The following is a 25,688-nucleotide window of genomic DNA, read 5'->3' on the forward strand; positions in this document are numbered from 1 at the left end:
ATGGCGGCCTCTCTGGAATTCAGTGTGGCCGAAATAGACGCAGCCACTGAACGCGCCAGGGAGTCCCTTCTCGTGAAGAGGAACGCCGATATCCAGATGTCACGCTCAAAGCGGGACGCAGGAGGTGCGTGATTTCTATTATCGTTTGTTTTTTACACACAATGTGTTTTATCAGCCGTATTTTATGCGAAAACCGTCCCAAAAAGCCGTTATAAAAACCTTCACGAAGGCCTCAGACACCGTGACATCATGATGGGATGTGGTGACATCATCATGTCGCGGGGCACCGGGACGTCACGAAGTCAAGTGGCACTCTCTGATGGCTGGTGACGTCGTGATAACATTTGTCACTACGACGCCGTGTCACGTCATAGTCACGTGACCTCATGACGTCGTGTGACGTCGTCAACACACACATCGTGTGCCCAGCTCATTCACAACCCCATTCTCTGATCCCCGGTCATGGTCAGCCTGATCGCGCTAGTGTAATTTTAGGGGCGAAGCTCCTTAGGGTCTAGACTTGTCCGTCTGGCGTCCGTGCTCTCATCGATCTTGCTGGTGCTCGTGCTTGCGATCGTGCTCGTGAGCTCACGTGCTCACGTGCTCGTGTAGAGCAAAAAAAAAAAGAAGAAAACAAAAAGAAATGTATGCGCAGTCGACAGGATTCGAACCTGTGCGTGTGCGTGTGTGTGGGGGGGGGGGTGGGGGGGCCTTATTTACTGTTTTTCTGTAAAAACTCTGCAATTTTGAAACCGGGTTTGCTTTGTTATTCTTCTTATTTATGTGTAGGAGTTTAAAGGTTATTATATGTATGTGAGTTTCAATTTTATTTGTATGTGTGTAATTTTTGACGTTATCTTTATATGTTTGGGTTGTGTGTATGTTGATACAGCCTAGAACTTGGTCTGCCTCACAGGGGCGACGAGTCTCCCAGCTGTAGATGAGCAATTTAGCCGGGGCAGTACAACCGCTAGCCTGGGGTCTTTAACGTGCACCACGCAGTAGTGATACACTACCACACGCCGGTACGATGCTCATCCAGATCGAAACGGGCAGGGGTGGGGATTTTATATGTGAGTTAGAACGTTATTTATAAGTGTGCGAGCTTTGAGTCTTGTTGTTCTTCAAGCTTTTGATCTTGAAAACTGAGACTCCCTCTACTGTAAAGGACTTTGGTCGCTGTAGCTAATAAGAAAAAATAAATGAATGAAAAATAAATTAAAAAAGAGGGTCATTTTCTTGCCAAGCGATATAGCTTCTTAACGATAAAGCCTGCGCATGACGCCCTCATTATTTGTATCCCCGAGCCACTGACGAAGCGCGGTGATAAACTACGTGTTCCTCACTGTCACTAGTGCTGCAAAAGCTGAACAGATATTTGAGACACCAGATGGCACTGAATTTCAACATGGGTGTATAACAAGTGCTTGTTCACACGACCGGGAACACGACTTCGACCGAATGTTTTGCTAGCAATCGAGAAGAATTTAGTGTCCCAGATAGCCACATTCCACTACGATGGGTAGCGTTGTCCAAGAGCTCAGTGTAGTCTGCTACTTGCCCCACTTCACACATGTCGACATCTGTCGTTTCACGCGCTGTTGATTGCTTTCTGAACCATACATTCTAGTTTTTTGTAACGGAACGCAGGTGTTCTGCTGGATAAAAGCAATTAATACGAACTATACAAACTACATACGTGTTTTTTAATTTTTTTTTGTAGCGACGAAAATGGTTTTTTAATAGATCAGTGGCCATGATGACGTTTCAATGGTACCCACTTAATTCAAACTTAGTTTCCGGCGGCACCAAAAGAAATGCAGTTGCTGCCTTGGATGGAAACTCGTTGTTTCGTTCGGCGCAGATCTTTATACGTTATAAAACACATTTGGAATTACTCTTATCACTACTAAGCTATGAATTCTCTAAGCTACAGCTCGAATTGCCATTACACATTTTGGTGCAAGGGAACTTTACACCAAAACGAAATTACTTTGTCACGTTACTGGAGCCACTTTAAAAGTTTTTTGTTTTGGTCTTTTTTTTTTTTTTTTTTCCCGCGCAGTGGTAGAACAGGCGCAAATGAGATTGAACAAAAAAGAAAGCACAGTAATTTTTTTGTACTTTGCAAACTCTTACAACGTATGTTACGTTTTTAGGTCGGTAAATCCAGGCGAAATGGTTTTGTTTCGAATCTTATAGAGGCTTTAAACACGCGTTAGATTGAGCCGCCATAGCCGACCTTCTCTCGTTTTACCGAAATGCCGAGCCACTGAGGCGGCCGTTTGTGAGCCTCCACAGAGGCCAATGCTGGGCAGAAGGGCGCAGTAACACCTAGAGTGGCGAACACCTGTCCTGCTGTAGTAATGATGAAGTGAAGCGAACGGAATCAGTGGAAACAAAAACTGAAAGTCGGTTATGGCGGCTCATATGCACACCTGCCTGAAAGCGTCTATATTCTGATTTCCACCGAGAATGCCGTCAGTGGTCGCTATGGTCGTGTGACATCATACTCCTCCCTATTTCTGAAATATCGAGCAAGCAAATATATTGGGAAGAAGAAGAAGAAGATGCGGCGAAACGACCCGACGGTGAAGAAATAAACGATGTCGGCAGTGCACGCTTTGAAGGACCAACCACCATATCTGTATATCTTATTCCCTTCACTGTATAGTAAATAATTTTCATTATGGCTGTAACATTTTGGTGGAGGTGGACACCATCCCCCTACGTCTGCGCTGCCCACGCTGGACCTCTGAAGCCGCCAGCTTCCTCCCCAGGAAGCCGAAATCTCTACCGGAGTCACCCACCCGATCGAGCAGCTCCCCGACCACCGGACATCACTACCGACACCTCGTCGGTAGTGATATCCTTCACAGCTCATCAGTTTCTGGCCTATTGAAAGACAGCTTACCGCGGTTAAATTGAGCTTCTAAAGAAAACGCATTCAGTGCGCGATTGGTTCTATTCCGGGGATCGGTGGCCGAGTGGTCTAGCGCACACCAGCTCGAAGCACGTGGAGCGAAAGCTTGCGCAGCAGAACCCAGGGTGCCTGGGTTCAATCCCTACCCTTGCCCATTACGATCAGAATGAGCATCGTACAGTCGTCCGTTTGTGCATCACCACTGCGTCGTGCACGTTAACGACCCCAGTCTGGCGGTTGTACTGGACTGTTAAATTGGTCATCTACAGCTTGGAGACAAGTCGCCCGTTGAGGCAGACTAAGTTCTAGGCTGTATAAACATACACACACCCCAAATTTCCTTTTTTTTTTTGGTTCTAATGCCTCAGCTGCTATTCAACCGGCTGGGTGTCCCTTCGCCTCGCAACGTCATCTGCACAGTCGCAGAGCAACCAAGGAAGCTGCCGAGAACGCAGCAGTGGCGACACTTTTCGAAGAGACCACCAGGGAGCTCCTTCGTAGGTAAGTGATAAAAATCCACTTCTCAAAATGGAGCTTGAAGTGTTCATAACACCAACACATAAAGATGCTTAAAAAGTTCACAAAGCAACTTGATCTGGTTGCTTGCTTTGCAACAAATTGGACACCGCGAAAACATGCGCTTCTACAATCCCACACAGACGCTTACAGATCTTCATCACCTATTCTATAAAATTGTGAGGTGGATCGTATTTCTTCCGCTCTAACAGCGGCCCTCCTACATGTAATCAAATGTTTTGCCTGCTGGGAAAGAATGTTCTTCTTACAGATGTTATGTTGCAACAATCTATATAGTTTAACCACGTTTAGAAAAGGATTACACATAAAGGTGCCCTGGAGGACACCATTCCCCTGTGTTTCTATCCATGCCGTTCTATAGTAACCGACAGGGTGAGAAAAGACAAAAGGGGTTTCAACTGTCCCGCCTCCAGCGCGTGGTTCTCAATTTTCCTAACGCTTCGGCTTCTCGTGAGTTTCGAGTGTGCACCCGCAGGTGAAGCACAACCGAAGGCAACAAGCGCGCCCTGGAGAACTAGAGTCCGAAAGAGTCCACCAGATGTTCTCATTCCGTCAGCGACTTGAGTTGGTCACCAATCCTCTCCTTTCCCCCTTCTTCACCCCGAACTAGCAAAGCAACCATTATGCCGGGGTCCCACTGCTGATACATAACCTAAGAAACACTCTCCAAACACGAGTACCCGCAATATCCGTGGTTCTAATGCCGCGTGCCCAAGTTTCTCCTTGAACTCATTGCACTGCGGCATTCGAAACACGAATCTCGCGGTGACTCGGTTTCTAATCTGCTTGCTGAGTAGACTGTCTTTTGTATGACGTGCAGTAGCATGACCCTGGCTTTATGGCGCTTGAAAACAACTGCTCTTTAAACACACCTTTCACATAGTCATTTTGAATATTTCTTTCCCATGTTTCGACGACAGCGTGCAGAACGCCGGATTTGAGGCCAGAGCAGACGATGTCGATTTCCAGGCCATTAGCGTGGACGGGACTGCCTTGGCCGCCACGTGTCCGCAACCTAACGTCACGTGCGACCCCAAGCAAAGGTACAGGCAACCCGACGGGACCTGTAACAACCTGAGGAACCCTGGATGGGGCAGCGCTGGATCCTGCATGCAGAGACTGCTCCCTCCCGCCTACCAGGACGGTAAAACATATCTCGCAGCTTTTCTGAATTTGGTCCTTCACTTTTTGATGGGGGATCGGTAGCATGCTACGTCAATGCATTACACTTCGGAGCACGTATAGCGAAAGCTCGCGCTGCATACCCAGAAGTTCTGGGTGCAATCACCACCCTTGACTGTTTAGATTCGGATGAGCCCCGTACCGGGGTGCTGTCGCGTATGACCACTGCGTGATGCGCGTTAAAGACCCCAAGCTAATAGATGTACAGCACTGGCTAAGTTTCTCTTCTACGGTGGACTCGCCCACGGGGCTGATTAATTTTCCGCCGTCTAAACAAACACAAGACACAGTTCCTCATTATATCCTTTCCTTGCTAGATTACTTTCTTTGACGCAATCTAAGACAAATAAGTGTTTCACTCTGATTCTGCTTTTAGAGGTACACGCCCAATATACTCCTCATTGCCACAAGCGGTCATTTAGCTGGATTTACAAGAAATAAAAAAGTTACCTTGTAATAGCGCAAGTGGTAATTGAAGAGTGCAGGAGAGCATGGGACGGGGGGGGGGGGGGGGGGGCGATCATGCTTATTTTTAGGAGACATTGACGGGCGATAGAAAACGGGCGATCACTCCAACCTTTACCTGTTCTAGCGTACTTTCGCCATTAAACTGTTCATCAGAATACAACGGGTTGTTTGATGAAAAGTGCAGGTTCCTATTATTTCTGATGATACTAGTACTACTACTATTACTAATGCAACATATATTTTGAACCGTTATTCCTTTCCTGTTATTGCTTTCAGTGCGGAGCAGAGGTATCGTTAAAAACAAATTAATGAATTAGTTCTCTCAAAACCAGGTATCAGCGCGCCCAGAGTTGCCATAAGCGGAGGACCACTTCCCAATGCGAGACTCATCTCTTCCACGGTCCACTCGGACATGAGCAACCCGGCAATAAACTTCACGCACATGGTGATGCAGATAGGACAATTTATCGACCACGACTTTGCTTTGGCTCCTCTTATGCCGGACCCGGGAGAAATCGTCAACCTTGGAAGTGAGTTGTCTGACGGATTATAGAGTTGAATAAACACAAAATCTAATTATACATTGGGGTTCAAGTCTCTACAGAATGTTTAATGATGCTGGGTGGTGCCATGTACGCGTGCGTTATTTAAGAACGCGATCGATAAAAGTTTGCATTATACCAAAAAGGAGCACGACGTTCAGATTAGATTTATAACAGTTCTGATTTCTAAATTACTTCGAAATCTGATCTGTGGAGAGCTGAATTAAGTCACAAATCAAGGTTGAGCACCCGAAGGCAGATTGTCCGGCATCTCCTTGTGATAACATGCTTTATTATTTTAAAGTGATCGGACGCATTAAAGAAGAGGTTGTAAGTTGCTAAACTTTTCATTGCATCGGCCCGTGCATAGGTTTCCCTTCTGCCTAAACACATGTTTGCGCTTTTTCTCGCCATTAAACCAGCTATGAGTCTTGAGACATCATAATTGCACTCTACGCCGCACTCTCAACATATGGCTACATTTCGCCTCTCCGTAAGTGCAGACGTAGCCGACCCTCCGAGCTTAAGGGACCAACCAATCAGCCCTACAGTATGACTGTCTCAAGGATGACAGAATGCATACAAAAACGTATAGCTCCAATGAAACGAAGTATAGCTCCAAATGACATTTATAAAAATTACAGGTAATAGACTCTAAACGTACCATTGGCTGTTTAGCGCTCAGAAAATATATAAAAGCCTGTACAGATGCAACAGGGTGCTGTTAGTGATGTAGTACAAAAAACACACACACATTTACTGCAGATCCGAACAACGTCATCGACTGCTGCTCGCCGAGTACCAGAAATATGTCGGAATGCTTTTCCATCGACATTCCTTCTGGCGACCCCTTCTTTGCCCGTTTCAACCAGACGTGCATCAACATGCCACGGTCGGCGCCCTGCAGTCGCTGCAACCTCGGCAAGTTTTAGTAGGGTCTCATCGGGCTTTCTTAACTTTACCATGACCGATTTCAAACTGGACAGTCCCACCTACTCATTCACCTGTTGAAAATGCTCGTAAGGGTAATGCAGTAGGACAGATACTGTCAATAACAGCTTGAGACACGCCATGCGTAGCGAGTCGCTAGCCTATACACGAACTGAACTCTTTGACGTCACGGCGCGGTGGTGGCGCGTAGGTCGCACTTCCGGTCTGGGATGTGGGCAGAAGTCCCCATGTCAGACGTCTATTCCAGCGTTGTTTTGAAAGAAACTAGACAAAAACCTGCCTTCTCGTCAAAACGCCGTGACTGGGGCCGTAACGAAAGTCTTGAGAAAGGTTTAAAGGCCTGTTTTCACGTGCTCGCTTCGTCCGAGGATCTGTATATGTGCCGCGAAAACGGAAAAGCAGACGCCGTTGGACAACGATTGCTTGGGCGGGAAACACTTTAGGTTGAATTCACGGACACTTGTGGTCATCAGATTTATTTGTTTTGTTCCAACATGAACCCCAGAAAACCGTCAAGTTCTGCTGACCACTTATGGACTACGTTCAGTGCGTCTTCAAGCTCAAACGGCCGCCTGATCGTTCGAACTGTCGTCTGCTCTTTCAAACGTTTCTGCCTGTCGTCTCCTCTCTAAGACGACGCCGGCCCGTAGATCAAATGTTTGCCCGGTACTTGCGATAGGAAGTAAGTCCAGGACTCAAAATACTTAGATTTGAAGGCTGGTAAGCAGGCTCGATGTAAACAGGAGATACAAGAAGATGTTCATCATTGTTGCCAGTGGCCGTCACCGCCTTGTTATCCCAAACTCACTTTGTCCGATTCTGCTTGCGATTTTCAGTATCGACGTCAACCATCTAAGTTACGGTTCACGCTTTTGCAGCCCGAGCGGTTTCGCGACTGAAAATTGCGAGCGAAATCGTATCATGCGAATCAGGCTTCAGCGTACATACTGCGGCGTCCACGCGAAATGAATCGTCACATGTCACATTATTCACGCGAACTTTTGGGTGTAACGAGCCTCGGTAATTTCGCTGACGCCGCTCAAGTAGTCAGACATCGCCAGGAACACTTAGAATCAACAATTCGAACGCGAAAGGGGCAGGGGGACTCACACCGACGCCCAAAACATCGCATTCCAATGGTTTGTTTATGGCGACGGCGAGCTTCTTGCCCACACCCCCATCGCGCATGAGCGGCGCGCTGGCGTCTGCTAGGGGCGCTCCGGTTTGTTTGTGAACATGAGTTGGTGTATAATGATCGCTCGCCAGACATTGAGATTACCTTAATATCAGATAAGAACGGCAATGTACCAATCACAAAGCAAACTTCCTTGTTTTCCGGCGCGGTCGCCAACTCTCATAACCTGAATAAAAGTGAAATCATTTGAGATATGCGGCGACCTTTAATTTACATTCATGTTTTCATCACCTTCCTTCCACACGTGGCGTTACGTTTCACGCAAGCGTTGTGGGTTGTTTGAAATTCCCGTGCGAGGTCATGTGACTGTGACGTGATAAGCATATCGACCGATCACAATTTTTCCGTGTCACGCCACCGACAGCGACGCCGGCTTTTCTGCGACACGATCTCTTTCAAGCTCTCGTTTAGCATAATTGCAGGGTTAGCTCAAATTTAATGTACAGTTGGGGTAAGGACTCTTCAAAACGCGCTCACGTTGTCATCAGCTACTATTTATTTTACTGCAGACGTTCCGATTTGGTATTGTTTTTGTGAAGAATGACTCCTTCGAAATTTTTTTGGTTCCGTTTTGGCTCTGAAGTTAAGACTGTCAATATGTATGGTCCAGTTTAAATGGGGCGGTGTTGTGACAACCAGGTAGTTAGGTTGACGAATCGTCTTCATGACAAGAAATATCCGAGTAAAAGAGGACGTTGGCAAACAACTGAGCATTAACGTTATGCCCTATTATCTCCAGTGTTTCGCTTGTGAATTTCACAAAAATTAAGCTTGCCACGAGACATACCCCTGGGGAACACCCAAATATGCGCTTATGATATTTGAAAGTGATATATTTACGTATACGTCTACAACTTTTGTTGCATTTATCCAAATTACGACTTGTTATTTACTCATAAATAGTATACGAAAAATATTTATTGTAATATTTTAAATTAAATTCAATACATTTGAATTACTCACATTTTATTAATGGGTGTTGAAGGCAGGAAAAATAACCACTCCTTAAGAAGCCATATAAGGGTCGTTATTGTTGTTGATGCTTGGAGTCATCTGAAAGAAACCTTCCCACTTTCTTCACGTTCAGGATATAGGGATCAGCAAGATATATTGACCTCGTACCTGGACAATTCTCAGGTCTACGGCAGCAGTGCAGCGGACACCCAGAGGCTACGTTCACTAAGTAGAGGCAAGCACGGTTTTCCTAATAATGCCATCTTTGACTTGTTGTGGGAAAGCAGAGTACACTGGTGTGAGCGGGAAATCCAAGCTTTATGGCTGAATATCTTTTCCCTTTAAGTGTCTGCTAACGTTAATTTGGGAACGACCTACAGCAGCCTTGAGTCAGCGGACCCCTTTCAAGGCTCCGTTAAGCAGCAACCGTGTTCTTGATAAACACTGGCAAAGCACTCGTTTTTGCCGCGAGCTCAGCCGAGTTCACGTCGAAGGCTAACGCAGCAACAGTGCCCAATACGTGGTCGGAGTACGCATTCGAACAATGGCGTACACGAATATTTGGCACAGCTGCTATTAGATATGGCGTACACTTTAAAAAAAACTCGTTATATTTTGCGGATTTTTTTTTTCGACGCGGATGCATTTGTTTATGAAGAATTTAAAAAAAAAGTCACATGCCGTCTTGTTTTTTTTTTTAGTTCTGTAGTGATGCATTAATATATGTATCTTAAAGGAAGCGCGTTGCGTGCGGTATTGCCTTTACTTGTGAGCGTACATACATCAAAATTACCCATGACGATCAACGTAAACCTCTCGTATAGTTTCCAATTCACCTTCTGCTAAATGCGGGATTTCCGAATTTATTTAGGAATGCTGAAAAGTCAAAGGGTATCCGGACGAGAACTGCTACCCCGAAGTTTCCACCCAACCATGGATCGCTGCAGTGATCCCAGCAAAAATCAGTACTGCTTCAGGGCAGGTAAGCTCGCCTAGAAAAACACCTCCGATACATATAAATATATATATATATATATATATATATATATATATATATATATATATATATATATATATATATATATATATATATATATATATATATATATATATTATTAACCGAGTAGTCGATCTTTCGTGTAAGACCCCCCCCCCCCCCCCCAAGTTGGTCAAGTTCAGTGAACCAGACTAGTCCATGTTAAAATAGCATCATACGTGAAACTTCAGAATAGCAGCAAAGGGGTAAGAGTCCATAAATTGAGTTTGGTGGCTCTTGGCGACGAAAGCTATTAATTGTGCGGAAACTTGTGTGGGGACTAGAGGCCCTGTCACACTGGGGCAACGCGATGGCATCAGCAACACCACAGGTTGTTCAACACTCGGGCAACTTGTTGATTTCTCCACGTGTTGTCCTACAAACCTGCCACATCGCAGCAACAGCAACACAGCATGGACGACAACCAAAATGTTGCTTTGGTATGACAGCTTTCGGCAACAAAAACAGCAGCAACTTGTGTTGCACAACGTGTGTTGCCTTGACCTTTGGCTGAGCGAACTTCGGGCCAGCAACACTACAGCACACGTAGCTCTGGTGGCAGAGCTAGTTCCATCTCAATAACGTCTAATTGAAATAAAGGCTTAGCAAACGTTATTTAACAATAATAAAGGCTGACGTGCAGCTCAAATAATTTTATGAATGTTTTTACTGCGTAATTCCGGAAAGCGATTGTAGAAATCGTCACAGCTACGGTCGTGAATGTTCAGATTGGTGTTGAAATTAGAATCGCCTAGTGACCAGCTTACATTACTGCTAGTGAAATTAAATGGCTTGCATACTCACTCGCTGATGAAGTATAATAAAAATAATCAAGGAAAGCAAAGATTAAAAAATCGAAGCATTAAAACGACCACCCTTATCATGATTGTTGATGCTTAAAACTTTGAAACAGTCACTACTAAACACTTGATTTGTTCCCAAAATACCCAGGACGTTTTGCGGGAATGAAGCGGTCACATAGCAGGCGGTAGGCAAATAGACACCGTTGAAAAATATTTATTTCGCCGATTGTTATGAAGGGCGATCGTGTCGGTGTCGCCGTTTTTAGGCACTGTCAGTTCAGCTCAACTCCACGCTACGAATACGCCTTGGCGGTTTGCCGGTTCTAACTCAATTTTACAGTAGAAATATGAATTACATGAAAGAAAGAACCGGACAGAAGCACTTCATGCGGTGGTGTAAATCACGATCATATTTCAGCGATCTCACTTTCCTTGGTTAAGGCTTTCTGCACTGTCGGCGAATGAAGAGCATTTTGATAAAATAAAGGCTGGAAAACCCTCCCCGTGTCAAGCTTTTCTAATCTCAGCCACTGGTTGATGTCGTTCTGTGGTAATTTCTGACCCTTCGAACGCACCAGCCCTTTGTGGAGTCCCATTTCCAGTGACGCCGCATCGGACACAAACGAAGGTAAACAAGATGGCGGAGTGTTCCCCGTGTTGTCTTCGCCGTCAGCGCTGTGTGACCGAGTGGTCGGAAAACACATCGGCCAACACGGTTGCCGGGTGGCAGTGACATGTTGGCCGAGTATTGTTGCCGCGATGTGAGAGGGTTACCGGCAACACAAGTTCCTCGTGTTGCCAGATAGAGTTGTCCAACTGCTGCCTCAGTGTGACAGGGCCTTTACTCAATGTGGAAGCAGCCATGCTTTGGGCACATCATGACATTATGTTGTAATCCCCGGGCAAGCGGCACAAGTGACGTCACCTTGACGTCTCGATGGTTGATATGTTCAGCGAATTCACTGTATAAAGTATTGTGCAATAAAACATAATGATTTTGATTTCTGTAATCCGTGCGTTCCAGGAGACGAGAGGGCCAACGAACATCCTGGACTAACTTCCATCCATACAGTCTTCCTTCGGGAACATAACCGACTCGCCGGTCAAATCGGTCTTCTCCGCCCCTTTTACAACGATGAAAAGATCTTTCAAACGGCCAAGTAAGACGTTTCAACCACTTCACCCCACATCATCAAACGTCGTAAGGGATTCGAACGACTTTGAACTGAACCTGGCGTTCCAGATCATTTCGTACGCCAAGCTCCGTGCCTAATCATGCATTTTGTTGAGGGCGATGCGTTTTTTGTGATTAGCCAAACTCCTTACGCATAGTAGATTGGAAAAATTTCCTTTTTTTCATTATCATTCGGAGCCCTCAACGCCCAGGCATGTTTATCATAGTAAAACGTAGTCTGGCTTTGCGCTACTATTGACGACATGTGAGCACAAGGGTCGCCCGGGTTGGCTTTCCGCGGATGGAAAATGCTCGCTATGACGATTTTAGTGGACTCACTTCTGCTTTTATCAATTACGGAAATATCACAGTGTCACCTTTGCCGCTGTCGGTTTAAGCACGTGATCACAGCGAACTTTCATCCGTACATATGACACACACCATCCCACGTGACGTGGGAAACTTGTGATAAGTAGCCTGGATCAAAACTCTTAACATCAGGACGAGGCAAATCCCGGTCTTGACGTCAGGGATGAGAACAGTAAAAGGGTGTCACCGAAAAATCTGGGCGCTAATGTTGTACGTTTTTCACACTCATGAAACTACGCGATGGAAAAGGCGCTGCGAGGGTGTGCGTCTATTGCGATGTGCATACGCTCGTTGCTCCTCTCTCCACTCCACGCAGCAGTTTCATAACTTCCTAGTTGCCTCTAGGTTTTGCTGTTCGCATTTCATTCGTACCAGATAGTACATATATAAATACGGTCGCTGTACCTTTCGATTAACCACTGCTTGTACCAAATAGAATAATAATAATAAAAAAAAACAGATGCAAGCGCAAACAAACCTTCTGCTTAGGCATAACCGTGTCTAGGAGGCCGGTCTCCTCACAGCAGTCAACGGACGAAGGATACTAAATAAAGATATTAAAAAAAAAAAAAAAAACATTCGCGAACATAAAAGCAATAACATCGACACTGCTGCAAAAGAGAAAGGTGACCAAAGAGGCTACAATTATTCCAGCTCTCCCACAGCAGTTTCCATAAATAACTTACAAAGTAACATCGAAAAAATTCGGGGAAAAATTAACATCCTTAAAATTAATAAATTAAGACACAAACAAAATTTGATATAGATATATAACAAAACTTCTAGCCAGGCATATACTTTTTTTTTTCGGACATGGCACAATTAGTTGGCGTTAGGAATTCCCAGTAATACCATCTTTTCTCGGTGCGTGCCCCTTTTTCAACCTCCAGGAGGATCGTGGAGGCGACCTTTCAGCACATCGTGTATTCCGAGTGGTTGCCCGTGATCATGGGACCAGCCGAAATGGCACGCTACCAACTCGTTCTTCTCAGGACCGGCTTCACCAGGTACAACGACAGCGTGGAAGCCACGATGATGAACGAGTTTGCGGCGGCAGCGTTTCGTCTTGGTCACACGCTCATCGACGGCTCTTTCAATATGTACGTTGGAGAACTTGTTTTGAACATAGAGGTGTAACATTTTTGGTAGCAGTGAAGTGCCTTGCAAAGGCGTGTCCTTCGTGTGCTTGACTTATCCCAAGTAGAGCAATTTTTTCTTGTTTTTTGGGGGCCAAAATACTTTTTTCTTGAGTAGCGATTTTTGTCCCTGAAAGTAAAAGTATAAACCAAACTCTATACTTTTTGACCAGAGACTCGGTATATTTTGGCCCTTAATTGCCAAAGAGATCCCGGCGTTAACGACTAGACACACTACCGACAGTCATACAAAAAGGCCGTCTGGAGAAACTGTCTAAGACTTGTATCTTTTTTGAATGACGACCTTCTGACGTCGTTGGTGATAAAATCTGTCCGGAAATTATGTTCGAAGCATAGCTAAGTTTGAAAGGAACGTGCTTCGAATATGAGTCCGGCGTGTCTACATCTCTGCAGCCAACGCGGTGTTTTTTTTATGATGTATGCTCAGTGTGCTTGCGGCTGTAAGCTTCACTGCCTGAATGTTCGGATCTCACCTGTCCTCTTTGTGCCTCAGCTCATTGGGAAATGTCCGAATAAGCCTTTGATTTTCAATAGTTTGTTGTGCACGCGGTAATTCTGGATCTAAATGGCTGAAGAAGTGCCAGAATTGTTCTTATATGCTGATTCCTTGGCTGATACCTGGCATCTTTGGTAAAATTTTGGCACTTTGGCAATTATGTGACGGACCAGATAAAAAAGCCAAACAAAAATACTTTGGCGTTAACTATATGCAATGCAGCAAACCCTTAGTAAGCCAAAATTGGGCCCCTGGGAATGGCAAACGTCAAGCGCTGACCAAACTAGACCATCAAATGACGTAAAACGACTCATCACGGCCATATTGCGTACGCCTGTCCGCTTTGGCCCGTTTTCTTTTTTTCTTTCGTTTTTTTTTTTCGCCGTGTTCAAGGTTTCTTTTGTATCCTGCTCTTTGCGGAAGCCTGGAGCATGCACATCACGTGGGTCCGGACAGCCACTCACATGCTTTGTTGGCTTTCAGTGGAAAACTCTTCTGTTTATGATGTCTGAGCTTGTAAAAAACGGGAAAGGGAAGAATAGAAAGGCGAGAAGCCGAAGCCTCGTATCGCGAGCCGAATTCGAAAGGGCGGACCTTTTCGGTCTTCCTCCCGTGAGGACTGAGGCCACGGACCGCGGAACAACAATTGGGAAGGGGCACCACTGGCAGGTCGCGTGTGACGTCTGACGAGTATCGATATCATAGAAAAGCAGAGGAGGTTAGAAGGAAACCGGTAGGACGGACGGCACCATTCACTCCATATGGCAGTGAAATGTCGCTTCACGCCATCTGAAGTGGCCTGTTTTGAGGAGCCCTACAGGCAGCTAAAGGCCTGTCCGAACAATACACTTCAATGCGCGTAAAGCGACACTTTACCGCCAAATGAAGTGAAAGTTGTTGTCCAGCATTCCGCTTTCCTTCTCGCCGCCTCGGCGTTTTTTGACGTTCGTGCCCCTCAAGCTTGACGTCACGCTCGACCTGCCAATGGTGTGCTTGTCCATCTGTTCTGTTCCGGATGCAGGCAGCCGTTTCCATCGGAGGAAGGTCTGAAAGCTCCGGCTGTTTGGGTCCGGTCCGCGCGAAGCATCTTCGCCTCCTTACTCTCGTATCCTTCCCTTTTCCGTTTCGGGAGGCTCAGACTTGAACAGCAGCGGAGGCCTTGACTAATAGCCAACTAGGCCTGTGAGAGACTGTTCGAACCTGATGGGCACGCTAACTGCTTCCGTCAAAAACAGAAAAGGAAAAAAGAGCTTTCCTCCGGATAAAAAGGAAAACACCGCTCCAAAGCGGAATGACGTACGCTACCTTGAGGAGTTGTGTCGCGTCACGCCATTTGAAGTGTCCAAGTTGGATAGACCTTGAGGCGTTTCTTCGGTGTGTTGTTTGGGAAGTATTTACTTCATTCAGAGAAGCCTATACCGTTTTAATTGGGGATTATGGGAGAACGAAAACATATTTTCCCGTAGAAAATTGTTCCAAGGTAAATTGAGATAGAAATACTTGACATAAATATTGCATTTTGCTATGGCAAGGTGCAGAGTTACGAGTAGCCATTTTGTTGACAAACAACAATTTGTTGACAAACTACAACAAACTCACTATGTTTCACTCATGTTTATTTGATCTGTGTCTATATTGAATTAATTATTGTTTGTTCGTTTTTCACGTGATTTTATCAAACCTAAGTGGTACAAAAACGACACCTCTACTTCAATTTTCACTGTGAATTTTTTCGAGATTAGGTCTTCTTGGCGTGTACCACCTGCCCCAGCCTCCAGGAGTCGTACATATGTATCGCAAAATTGCAGCGCACCTTAATGTACGCGCTCGGAGAGTAGGAAATTGGTTAAAGCATAGTTGCGGTCAAACACCTATTTTAGCGTATCGTTCATCAGTAGATATAAAACTCTATATCTCCAGAGAAATTATTACCTATATATTTTCATTCCAGGCCTAACTTCTTTGGCGGCGGTAATGCCACGTTGGACCTCAAAGAAAACTTTTTCTTTCCCTTCGAGTTTTACAACGGACAACTCGACCCCCTTCTGCGTGGCCTCGTTCAGCAGCCAGCGCAGACTTTCGATAAGTAAGGTTCAAGTAAATCAGTTCTCAAGTTTTCGGCAACCCTCAATTTACCCATTACTCCAGGTATATTTGTCTGGAACCCAATAGACCTTTGGCCAAATTACCCAGGATTCAAGGGGCTTGTTACGAGTGTAGTTACACGCGATGCACATGTTCCCGCCTGCAGCGTTAACTGTTACAAAGCAAAAATCTAAAACAAAAGGCATAATGCACGCGCGGTCGTGAACGCCATATTTTGGTTATTTAGTTCTCATATTTTATACGCGAAAGGCGAGCGCGTGCGACTCGTAGACTTACATTCCCGGCATTCTTGTTGGTGGTTGGGTAATAGACGTATTGCAAAATTAGTCGTGCATCAAGGAGTATGCCGGAAATGAATGTACACGCGCAACACGCGCTCGTCTTTCTTGTGCAAGAAATTCGGGATAAATAAACATAATAAAGCGTTGACAAACACGCGTGAAAGAGGCCATTTGCTTTATGTATTTTCCTTAGAACAGTTACTGCTGCATACGAGAGCACTTGCAGCGTGTGTAGCTACACTGGAATCATGCTCCTTGGTGCTCGGGAGGGGGGGATCGGTGGCCGAGTGGGCTAGCGCACACCAGCTCGGAGCACGTGGAGCGAAAGCTCGCGCTGCAGAACCCAGAATACTGGGCTCAATCCCCACCTCTGCCCGTTTTGATCTGGATGAGCATCGTACAGGCGTACGGTCGTGTATCGCTACTGCGTGATGCACGTTAAAGACCCCGGGCTAGCTGTTGTGCTGCACTGGCTAAATTGCTCATCTACAGCTGGGAGACTCGTCCTCCGTCAAGGAAGACGAAGTTTAGGCTGTATAAACATAAAACAACCCCCCAATCTATTGGTGCTCGGGTAATTTAGCGAAAGGTATATAGACTTATTTCTATATTACCCAAGCATCAAGGAGAATTCAGGGATTGGTGCGCCACACGCGCACGCCTTCCCCGTATAAAATATTCGAAATGAATAATCAAAAGAGAGAGTTGACGAGCGCGCGTGCAAGACGCCTTTTGTTTTAGGTATTTTCCTTAAAATAATTACTGCTGCATACGACAGCACGTCGAGCGTGTGGAGCTACACTCGCAGCATGCTCCTTGGTGCTCGGGTGATTTAGCGGAAGGTCTATAGACGCTTTCAGCGCGCGCCAAATTAAGCCGCCATAGCCGACCTTCTCTTGTCTTACTGAGATGCCGAGCCATCGAAGCGGGCGTTGACGAGTCTCCAAAAGGGCCTATGCTGGGGAGAAGGACACGGTAGACTCTAAAATGGCAATGACCTGTCCTGCAGTGATAATGATGAAGTGGAGCGAACGCAATAAGAGGAAACAGAAACTGAAGGTCGGCTATGGCGGCGCCCATGCGCCGCTGCCTGAAAGCGTCTATAGACCAATTGCTATGTTACCCAAGCATCAAGGAGAATACAGGGATTGGTGTTCCACGCGCCGCACGTGCTAGCGTCAGCAGTAGCAACTTTTCTAGAGGAAATACCTAAAACCAAAGGCATCTTGAACGCGCGTTCGTCAGCTCCTTTTTTTGGTTATTTGCTTCGAATCTTTTATACAAGGAAGGCGTGCGCGTGTGGCGCGTGGAACACCGATCCCTGGATTCTCCTTGATGCTTGGGTAATATAGCAATAGGTCTATTCAGGGATAGGGTTATTTCTTTGATGTTATGGGCAAGCCAAGTGCTCACAGAGCGTAGGTTAAAATGCGCTGAACTATTTGTCCTAAAGATATAACATATTTGGCTGAACATACATATGCTGCCAATAATACGAATTTCTGAACTGCCCTAGTCCCCTCGGGTGTCCCGCAGAACTCAGTGCTTGGCCCATTATACTTTCTTATTTACATAAATGACTTGGTGCAAAACTTGTCTTCTTCTATTTGCCATTTTGCTAAAGATTTCTTAATATACCGGAAGATGACCGACATATCTGACACTATTCTTCTACAATCTGACCTTAATCGTGTATCACAGTGGTGTAACCAGTGCCTAATGGAACTATACACTGACAAATGCAAATCGATGAGAGTGTCACGTGGTCAATCGGTGTGTCATACTTATCATCTTAACATCAATTCTTTCACTTCAGTGTCGGTATACAAGTATCTTGGTGTTCATATAACTTATAACCTTTGTTGGACGATTCATATTGAATACATATTTAACAGTGCTATCCGTATGTTAGGATACTTCTAAATGAATTTCTCGCTCCATCTTCATTAAAACTAACCATGTACAAAACCCTAATCTGTCTAAAGTTACAATATGCTGCTTCTGTGTGGGACCCCACTCACTCGCCACTAACTGCTCTTATTGAATCGATTCAAAACCGCTCAGCTCGTTTTATATTGACAAACTATCACCTCACTGCCAGCGTTACTAAAACGAAAAGTACTTTACGTCTTCCGTTACTAATTCACCGCAGAAAAACCTCTCGTGTGTGTCTTTTTATAAAATATATCACTCAAATGTTAACCTTCGTCATAAACTAATTACTCCATCAGTCTACATATCTGCTTGCATTGCTCATAGCCATAAGGTTGGTATTCCAAACCTGGAAACTTCATTATTTGAATATTTTTTACGCCACAAAAATCTATACACTGGAACCACCTTCCCACCTCGATGGCCAACATCACTGATATTGATTTTTTTTCAATGCTATCACTAATATGTGCACTTTATAGTCAATATTTCACAGCTCTATCTTCTCTCCAATGTACTTTCTCTACACTCCCCAAAAAGGCTGTCGTAACATTTTCTAAACAAATGTAACATATCGCTTCTTACATTACGGCATTTCGTTGATTAAAGAACTTTGGAAATAAAAGTCGCAGGAAACGTTTGTTCTTTCTGAAAAGAACTAGGGTACCTATGGGAGCATAAGGGGATCGATGTATGAGTGGGCTAGCGCACACCATCAAGGAGCACGCTCGGCGAAAGCTCGCCATGCAGAATTCAGAGATCCTGGGCTCAATCCTGGTCCCTGCCCGTTTCGATCTGGATGAGCATCATACCGGCGTGCGGTCATGTATCACTACTGCGTGGTGCACGTTAAAGACCCCACGTTAGCCGTTGTACTACACTGGCTAAATTTGTTATCTATTCAGCCAAGGCACCACACGTCCATTGGGGCTGACTAACTTCCGGTTGTAGGAACATAGGCACAAAATAATTTATGGAAGCGTCACTCAGAGACGATAATGCGGGATTGTTGGTACTCCACGAATGAAAAAAAAAACGTAGTTCCGACAGGCCAAAAATACAATGCAAATTTAATTACATTTTTGTTTGTTGTATTTACACGTTAATTTTCATACACGCCAAGAAGACTTGGGCATTTGACAATGCAGCAGCGGTACCGGGGAAAAAAGTTATATAACTATACTCGGGGAAATCTTTCTTGGCAACGCAGTCAAGGGTACGGGCACACGTGCCCTTTCCTTTTTGAGCACCGAATAAAGCTATACCTTCGGCGCTCTCCTACTTTGAACAGAAATTCCAAGAAAGCATGTCCCCGACTGTAGAACACACTTTGGACGCTCAACAAAATAAACCAATTGGAGAATGATTCCCCGAGACTAACTGTTTCCGCGCGTTTTTCTCACGCCCGACCATTGAAGGTTTGTGACAAATGCCGTGACGGACCACCTGTACCGGCTGCGCAACGACTCGTTCGGTCTGGATTTGATATCCCTCAATATCCAAAGAGCCCGGGAGCACGGAGTACGGGCCTACGTGGACTACGTCAACCTCTGCACGGGCGTCAACATCACGTCCTTCGACGATCTGCTCCAAAACATTCCCAGCAGCATTGTGGATCAGTACAGGGCCCTCTACGCGTGAGTAGACATCAAAGGGTTCTTTCCGTACGGCATTTGAGACAGGCTGAATGAACTATCCCGTTTTCAGCCTGCTCTGTTTTCGGACGCCGCTTCACTCTTTCAGCTTAAAGTCGTTCTCACATTGCTAATACGTTATAAAATTCCAGTCTGCAGATGCTGTCGCAGGCGTGAATATTTCTTGTACCACGGACCCGTCTCAACATGATCATAAGTTTGTCATAATGTCTGCAGCGCAGCCCGAGTCCCTCGTACGATGTGTCAGCATGACGGCTGCTCTACCCCCCCCCCCCCCCCCCCCGTCATACAAAAGTACTGATACTGTCATCAGTGTTCACCATGAACAAGGTTTGGAGACGCTTGCAGCTGCTTGCAGATCTCGTTCGGTACGGTCGACTTCTTGTCGCATCAGTAATGTCGCAAAAGCGGGCCTTAATCGAGGAGTTGTCACGTGACCCAATAGAGAAGTCACGTGACTCAAATCGAGAAGTTCAACCCACTTTCGAATCCAGGCACACTACAGAACACATTGGAACAATGGTGCCGTCCGTTGGGTAGCCGTGGAACACAATCCCGTCTGCGTATGAGTGAACTAGACGTCTTACGCTATTTGCGAGATCGTATATCTACACACTATTTGTGAGAAATGGTCATGTGCAAGGATATTTCGAGCACATGGAGAAACATTGATTGTTAAAATATACGAGTAGATGTGATATGCTCTAGAGCTGCTCGATGGATGGTGCCAATGTGCGTACTCGTCGTAAGAGGTCACCCGCAGTTGGAACACAGTCGTACACACTCCAATCTGTGAACCGGCCTTTCCTCCGAACTGCAGTAGACGGTACGCGTCGTCAAAACCAGGTTCGTACCGTGTGAAGGTCACGTGATACTTACAATGTACTGTATAGGCTGGGGGCGCTCGTGGCGTCTGTTGTAGACCATCGCTGCATCCATAGTATGCAGACCGCAAGTTCGACCGCTTAGATGCTTAACGAGCGCGTTGGTAATGGCAGCAGCAGCAGGAAAGAATTAAACACCCAATGGACGCGAAACAGAGACGAGAACACTCTTTCATGCTCGACTGTGTTTCTCGTCCGTTGCATGTTGATTCTTTCCTGCTGTAGCTCGTCTGCTTCTTTTGCAAGGAATACGGGGACGTCCGAACGTCGAGCCCTGGTTGACTCCGATTAATGAATCGTGATAAGACTTCGAAGCAAACTGCCCTGAGGTCTACCCACTTTCTTCCAATCAGAGCCAATGAGAGCTCGGCGTTCTGAAGTCACCAGAACCCCTGCAAAACCAGCAGACGAACTTGCATCCGTATAGCATCTATGTTTCTTTTTTCTAAAGTGCCGTTTGATTAATTTTCAGCGACGTTCGGGACATCGACCTTTTTTCGGCGGGCATCTCGGAGAGGTCCGTGCCCGGCGGGGTTGTCGGTCCGACGTTTGCCTGCATCCTCGGCCACATGTTCCAGAGACTCAGATTCGGAGACCGCTTTTGGTTTGAGCACAAAGATCAGGCTGGATCGTTTACTTCTGGTAACTATACATTTGTTTTGTCTTTTTATTTTATTAGCGCCGCAATTTGTTTACGAGCGCCCTCTTAGGGATCCCCTGCGCGACGTCACTAACAGAATTTGCATAGCCATGACGTCACGAGTTGTAATATACCTATATGACTAAATTGCGCAAGCGTCAAAGAAGCATACAGGAAACGTAGTTACATGTGCTGCGCTTGCTCGTCTTATGTGTATAAAGCACCTAATTATAAAACATAACAAGAGACGTTTTCGGACGCACGTGCGAACTGCCTCTTGTTTTAGATTTTTCCTTTAAAAAAATGCTACTGCCAACGCCAGCCCGCGCAGCGCGTGTAACTACGTTCCCTGCACGCTTTTTGATGCTAGGGTAATTTAGCACAATTTCTATCCAGGTCCCTTGTCATCAATAGGTTGATCTCACCAGCCAGTTTGACTACGCCACCGCTGCTGCAATGCATGAAGGGAACTTTAGTCTTTCTGCGTGTGCGACAACACCGTTGTAGCTCTTCGCGAGTGGAGCACGAGACGGCATGAGCCGACTCGTGCACAGCAGCTTGCCTCCTTTGAACTAAAGTTATGGCGGCATCACCCATGCGCCGAACGCTTAGTGAGATCGGTCTATTGCGAGCGACATGTTTCATTTCGTGAGATAAAAGCATGGTGATAACTTAGAGCCCCAGTCTCGCTGCCAATATTGTCTTCGAACAACGTCTGAGTCGTTTATTCTTCCTCGTATAACGGACACATGGGCCATGCAAAAATTCGCTGCAGAGATGTTCGAAGCGTACAGATGTATGAAGCAAGCATAGTTCGAAAATGCTTGAGGCGGTTCCGCGGGTACTTTTTTCATCATGTCTACATGCAGAAAACACTGTCTTTTTTTTACAACGTATACTCGAACACAGCGACTGCGACTTTAAATCAAGGCGGTGAACGTTTGAAGTCTGACATTAGTCGCATTTTCGTCAATATTAAAAAAAAGCAGTTCCTTTTGAGACATCGTACTGTGTGTTTTTGATCAATTGTGGAGAGCCAACCAGAGCTACGCTTTTGGTCCCGCACGTCGCTAATACCAGCCATCTAAAGGAAACAAGCAAGAAGATGACCGAAAGTGGTTTCGATTGAAGTGTTGATTGACTGTAGAAAATAGTTTAGTTGCGTTGTGCCAGCTGAGGTTGTAGAACGGAGACGTTCGCGGCCGGAGGAAGGATTCGTTGAAAACGCGCAAGGAACGGCTCTCCGTGCTTTGTGTAGTCTGTGATTCTTACTCACGTCTTCGCGATTGGCACTTGTAAATCTTCAAACTATTCGCGTCTTCTCAACCGGATGGTTTGTTATTTCGGTCAAATTTCAAGCTATCTCAAAAGCACCTCCAACGAAGAGAAGTTATAATAGTAATTCGGGATTTATTTAACATATTTACGAACCAGACTCATAGAGTGTCGTCTACTTGATTGCCCGTATGTAACGCAAATGCTAAAATAGTTTGAAGCGCGTCGCTCGTCGATTTATGTAAGTTTGAATTATAAAGCTGCTGTACCTTGTATGGAGGTGTTGAAAGTGAATCATTGATGCAGATCTTCGTTGACGACAGCCGCCGAGTCCGCGTACTCAATGCATCGGGGCTCCTGCTTTGACCTTGGTGTAAACAATGGCGTTCTCAATACAATTTGGAGTCGTCCTCGCTTTTTCCACTCTCCACATACCCACATGTCCTCACGCAAACACACATCTGGCACTGTCTATAATCTCTAAAAAAAACTACAATGAGTTTTAAGAGCATTTGACACTCCTCCGACATGGTCGGAATATTATTCAAGGTAAAACCAGCCTATAGCTACAAATACGTATTTTTTAGGAGACCTATCACGTAAATTGACTTTCGAGTACCGTTTTTTTCGGTGTATAGAGCGGGGACTATTCACGTTTAACGCTTCGGTATTTTCCGTTGCGTGGAATATGTCTAAGTGCGAACTATGCAAGGATACTTTTTTATATCGTTCTTGATGATGAGACGTGACAAATTATGTGAATGACAGAGTAACTTAATGAAGGTCGATGTATAAAACAAGCTTATTTGTGAGTATATGAAGCAGTCATTTGTCAAGGTATGATAATGTTTTGCATGTGGCCAAAGCACAAGGTGCGGAATATTCACTTGGCGCCGGCTATTGGCGACGTGAGTGATCGAAAGCGTCGCTGTGATCGGTCTTCCACGGTAGGCCGAATGGTGACTATGACGTCAGCAAAGGATTTCCCATCGGCTGAAATAAAAGCAATGGAAGAACTTCAATTTTGACGGTGTTGGCAGTGTTGGTTTGAGACTGCTATGATTTCAAGCTTCCACCATGCTCTTTACAAACACCTTCAAAATGGCCGTTCACAAGGTAATGACGCCACGAAAGGTAACCATAGGAGGGCGCCACCAAAACATCTCGCCGCTAATAGTCATATTAATTACGAGAAGTTTCCTTACGTTTCTGTGTCCCCCCCCCCCCCCCCCCCCCCCGCCCCCCTCTTTGCAGGTCAGCTCGGGGAGATTCGTAAAACGTCGATGGCAAGGCTCATCTGCGACAATAGCGACAATATACGCTTCATACAACGAGACGTTTTTCGTCCCGCGGGACCAGGGTGAGTTACGAACACGGTGGAAAATGAAAGTGCCGTAACGAAGCCGACACGCCGTAGAGCAAGCGCGGCTAACGTTCGCTCCCATTCCCGACAAAGGCCGCGAGATGGGACTGTGTGTCGAAAGGGGTGTCCAAACAGGACACTACAAAACGCACGACTCCGACAAATCGTAAAACTTGAAGCGGGCGCGTCCGCTTCAATTTTCACGATTTGTCGGAGTCGTGCATTTTGTAGAGTCCTGTTTGGACACCCCTTCATGTACATCGGGGGCCAACCGGTTCACTTGAGGGATTGCCTTTTTTCGCGCACCTGGTTACAAGGCCGAGCGGCGCATCCCCGGGCTTACGCTAAGGCCCATAAGCCATAGTGCCTCCCGCCGGAAGACGCGCGAAGTTCGAGCTAACTTTTGCTGCCTTGGCTGACTTTGAACACCTCTTTCTTCGTGCACCGTGGTTTCAAAAACAAACATCAAATAAAATATCACACAAAAATTGAGATCGCCAGTGACAAACGGCCGTGTAGCTTATGATCGAACTAGAAGGGCGAGAGAGTTTTTGATGTTTTGTTTTTTGTCTAAATGCATGAACGCCTTCTTTTGGTAAACAGCAAAAAAAAAAAAAAAGAAATACACTAGTTTCACTTACAAAATACATTTACATTACATTCGCCTAATATTGTGATATAAGCACGAAAAATATCAGCCAACGTTTCATTTGACTTAATTTAGTCATTCATATTGCCACCTTCAACTTCAGTTTTACCCGCGCTGTACACCAAATCACGTTTACACGACCATAAAACTAGCGAGAAAGTGTGTTTAAAAATAAATTCAATAACTGTAAGAAAAAAAATTAAATCACAACAACTCCGTTACTGAACTGACCTTAATCACGACTAGGGAGCCAAAGGATTACTCCCTTCGCACCACCCTAAAGGCTCGCTTATTTACATTGCAGAAACCCGACTACGACCTGCCTGACCATTCCGAGCATCAACATTTTCCGCTTTCTATGAGAACTCTGCACAATGAACAGGCGCTTGAGAAAAAACCTGTGACACTTTAAAGCATATATGAAGACGTCGTATTGCTCCTCTTGGTGCTTGCTTGTACTTCCTTTTGCTTACATTCAAATAAATATTTTTGTGGATTGGCGGGCTGGATTTATTTAAAACGAACACTCACCAATTGACATTTTTGCTTGGCCAACATTTGAGGACCTTCGCCTGTCTCAAAATTAAAAAGAACGCGTGGAACATCATGTGACGTAACGCAAATGGAGAGCGTCCACTGGTGCCTACACGTCGACGAAGTTTTCTCTCACGGGCGGGTTTACACCGTCTAGTTGCTCCGGCGTATACATCGGCCGCCCCATCCTTGCGCGAAAGGCTTAAAGCGGAATCAAACGCTCGTTAATGAGATCTGATTGAGGCAGACCCTCTGGCATGGGTGGGTATGCGAACCTGCAACGCATGGCCAGATTTGGGGTCTTGCGAGCAAGAACACTCCGAGAACGAACACCTTGAATGCAGTTGGCCGGGGCGCGACGACTCAAGAACCTCGAGGCAGGCTGCAGGGAAAAACGTCTCAAACCACAACCTATCACACATAGATGAGTTCCTTCTCAAAGGCACTGAAAGATAGTTGTCATTGAAATGTTTTATTTGTTTTATTTACGTAAAAATAAAATGACCCGCTCTCTCGCTTGACTGTAGACGAACACTTCACTAAGATGGTGGTGTGGACATAAAGACTAGAAAAAAGGTCAAA

The 25,688-nt window shown here is 45.6% G+C and overlaps 1 protein-coding gene across 1 annotated transcript; it reads left to right on the plus strand.

Annotated features, from left to right (window-relative positions):
• Positions 1–25,072, plus strand: LOC120846031 (chorion peroxidase-like). The gene is made up of 14 exons (XM_040217640.3): positions 1–124; positions 3,292–3,424; positions 4,381–4,604; positions 5,443–5,640; positions 6,418–6,573; positions 8,886–8,987; positions 9,624–9,734; positions 11,616–11,751; positions 13,025–13,234; positions 15,739–15,873; positions 19,525–19,743; positions 21,118–21,287; positions 23,815–23,920; positions 24,877–25,072. The coding sequence occupies exons 1-14, from the start codon at positions 1–3 to the stop codon at positions 24,932–24,934; spliced, it is 2,082 nt and encodes a 693-aa protein (XP_040073574.3). The 3' UTR covers positions 24,935–25,072.
• The last annotated feature ends 616 nt before the right edge of the window (positions 25,073–25,688 follow it).

The sequence above is a fragment of the Ixodes scapularis genome, unplaced genomic scaffold (assembly GCF_016920785.2).
Source record: "Ixodes scapularis isolate PalLabHiFi unplaced genomic scaffold, ASM1692078v2 PGA_scaffold8__174_contigs__length_109621045, whole genome shotgun sequence".
In the NCBI taxonomy this organism is placed as follows: domain Eukaryota; kingdom Metazoa; phylum Arthropoda; class Arachnida; order Ixodida; family Ixodidae; genus Ixodes; species Ixodes scapularis.

What these genes read in the sequence shown, in the direction of transcription:
- LOC120846031 (XM_040217640.3), top strand. Translation starts at nt 1, where the DNA reads ATGGCGGCCTCTCTGGAATTCAGTGTGGCCGAAATAGACGCAGCCACT. An exon ending in CCAGCGCAGACTTTCGATAA is followed by an intron (nt 15,874 to 19,524) that starts GTAAGGTTCAAG and finishes CGACCATTGAAG; the next exon opens with GTTTGTGACAAATGCCGTGA. An exon ending in CAGTACAGGGCCCTCTACGC is followed by an intron (nt 19,744 to 21,117) that starts GTGAGTAGACAT and finishes ATTAATTTTCAG; the next exon opens with CGACGTTCGGGACATCGACC.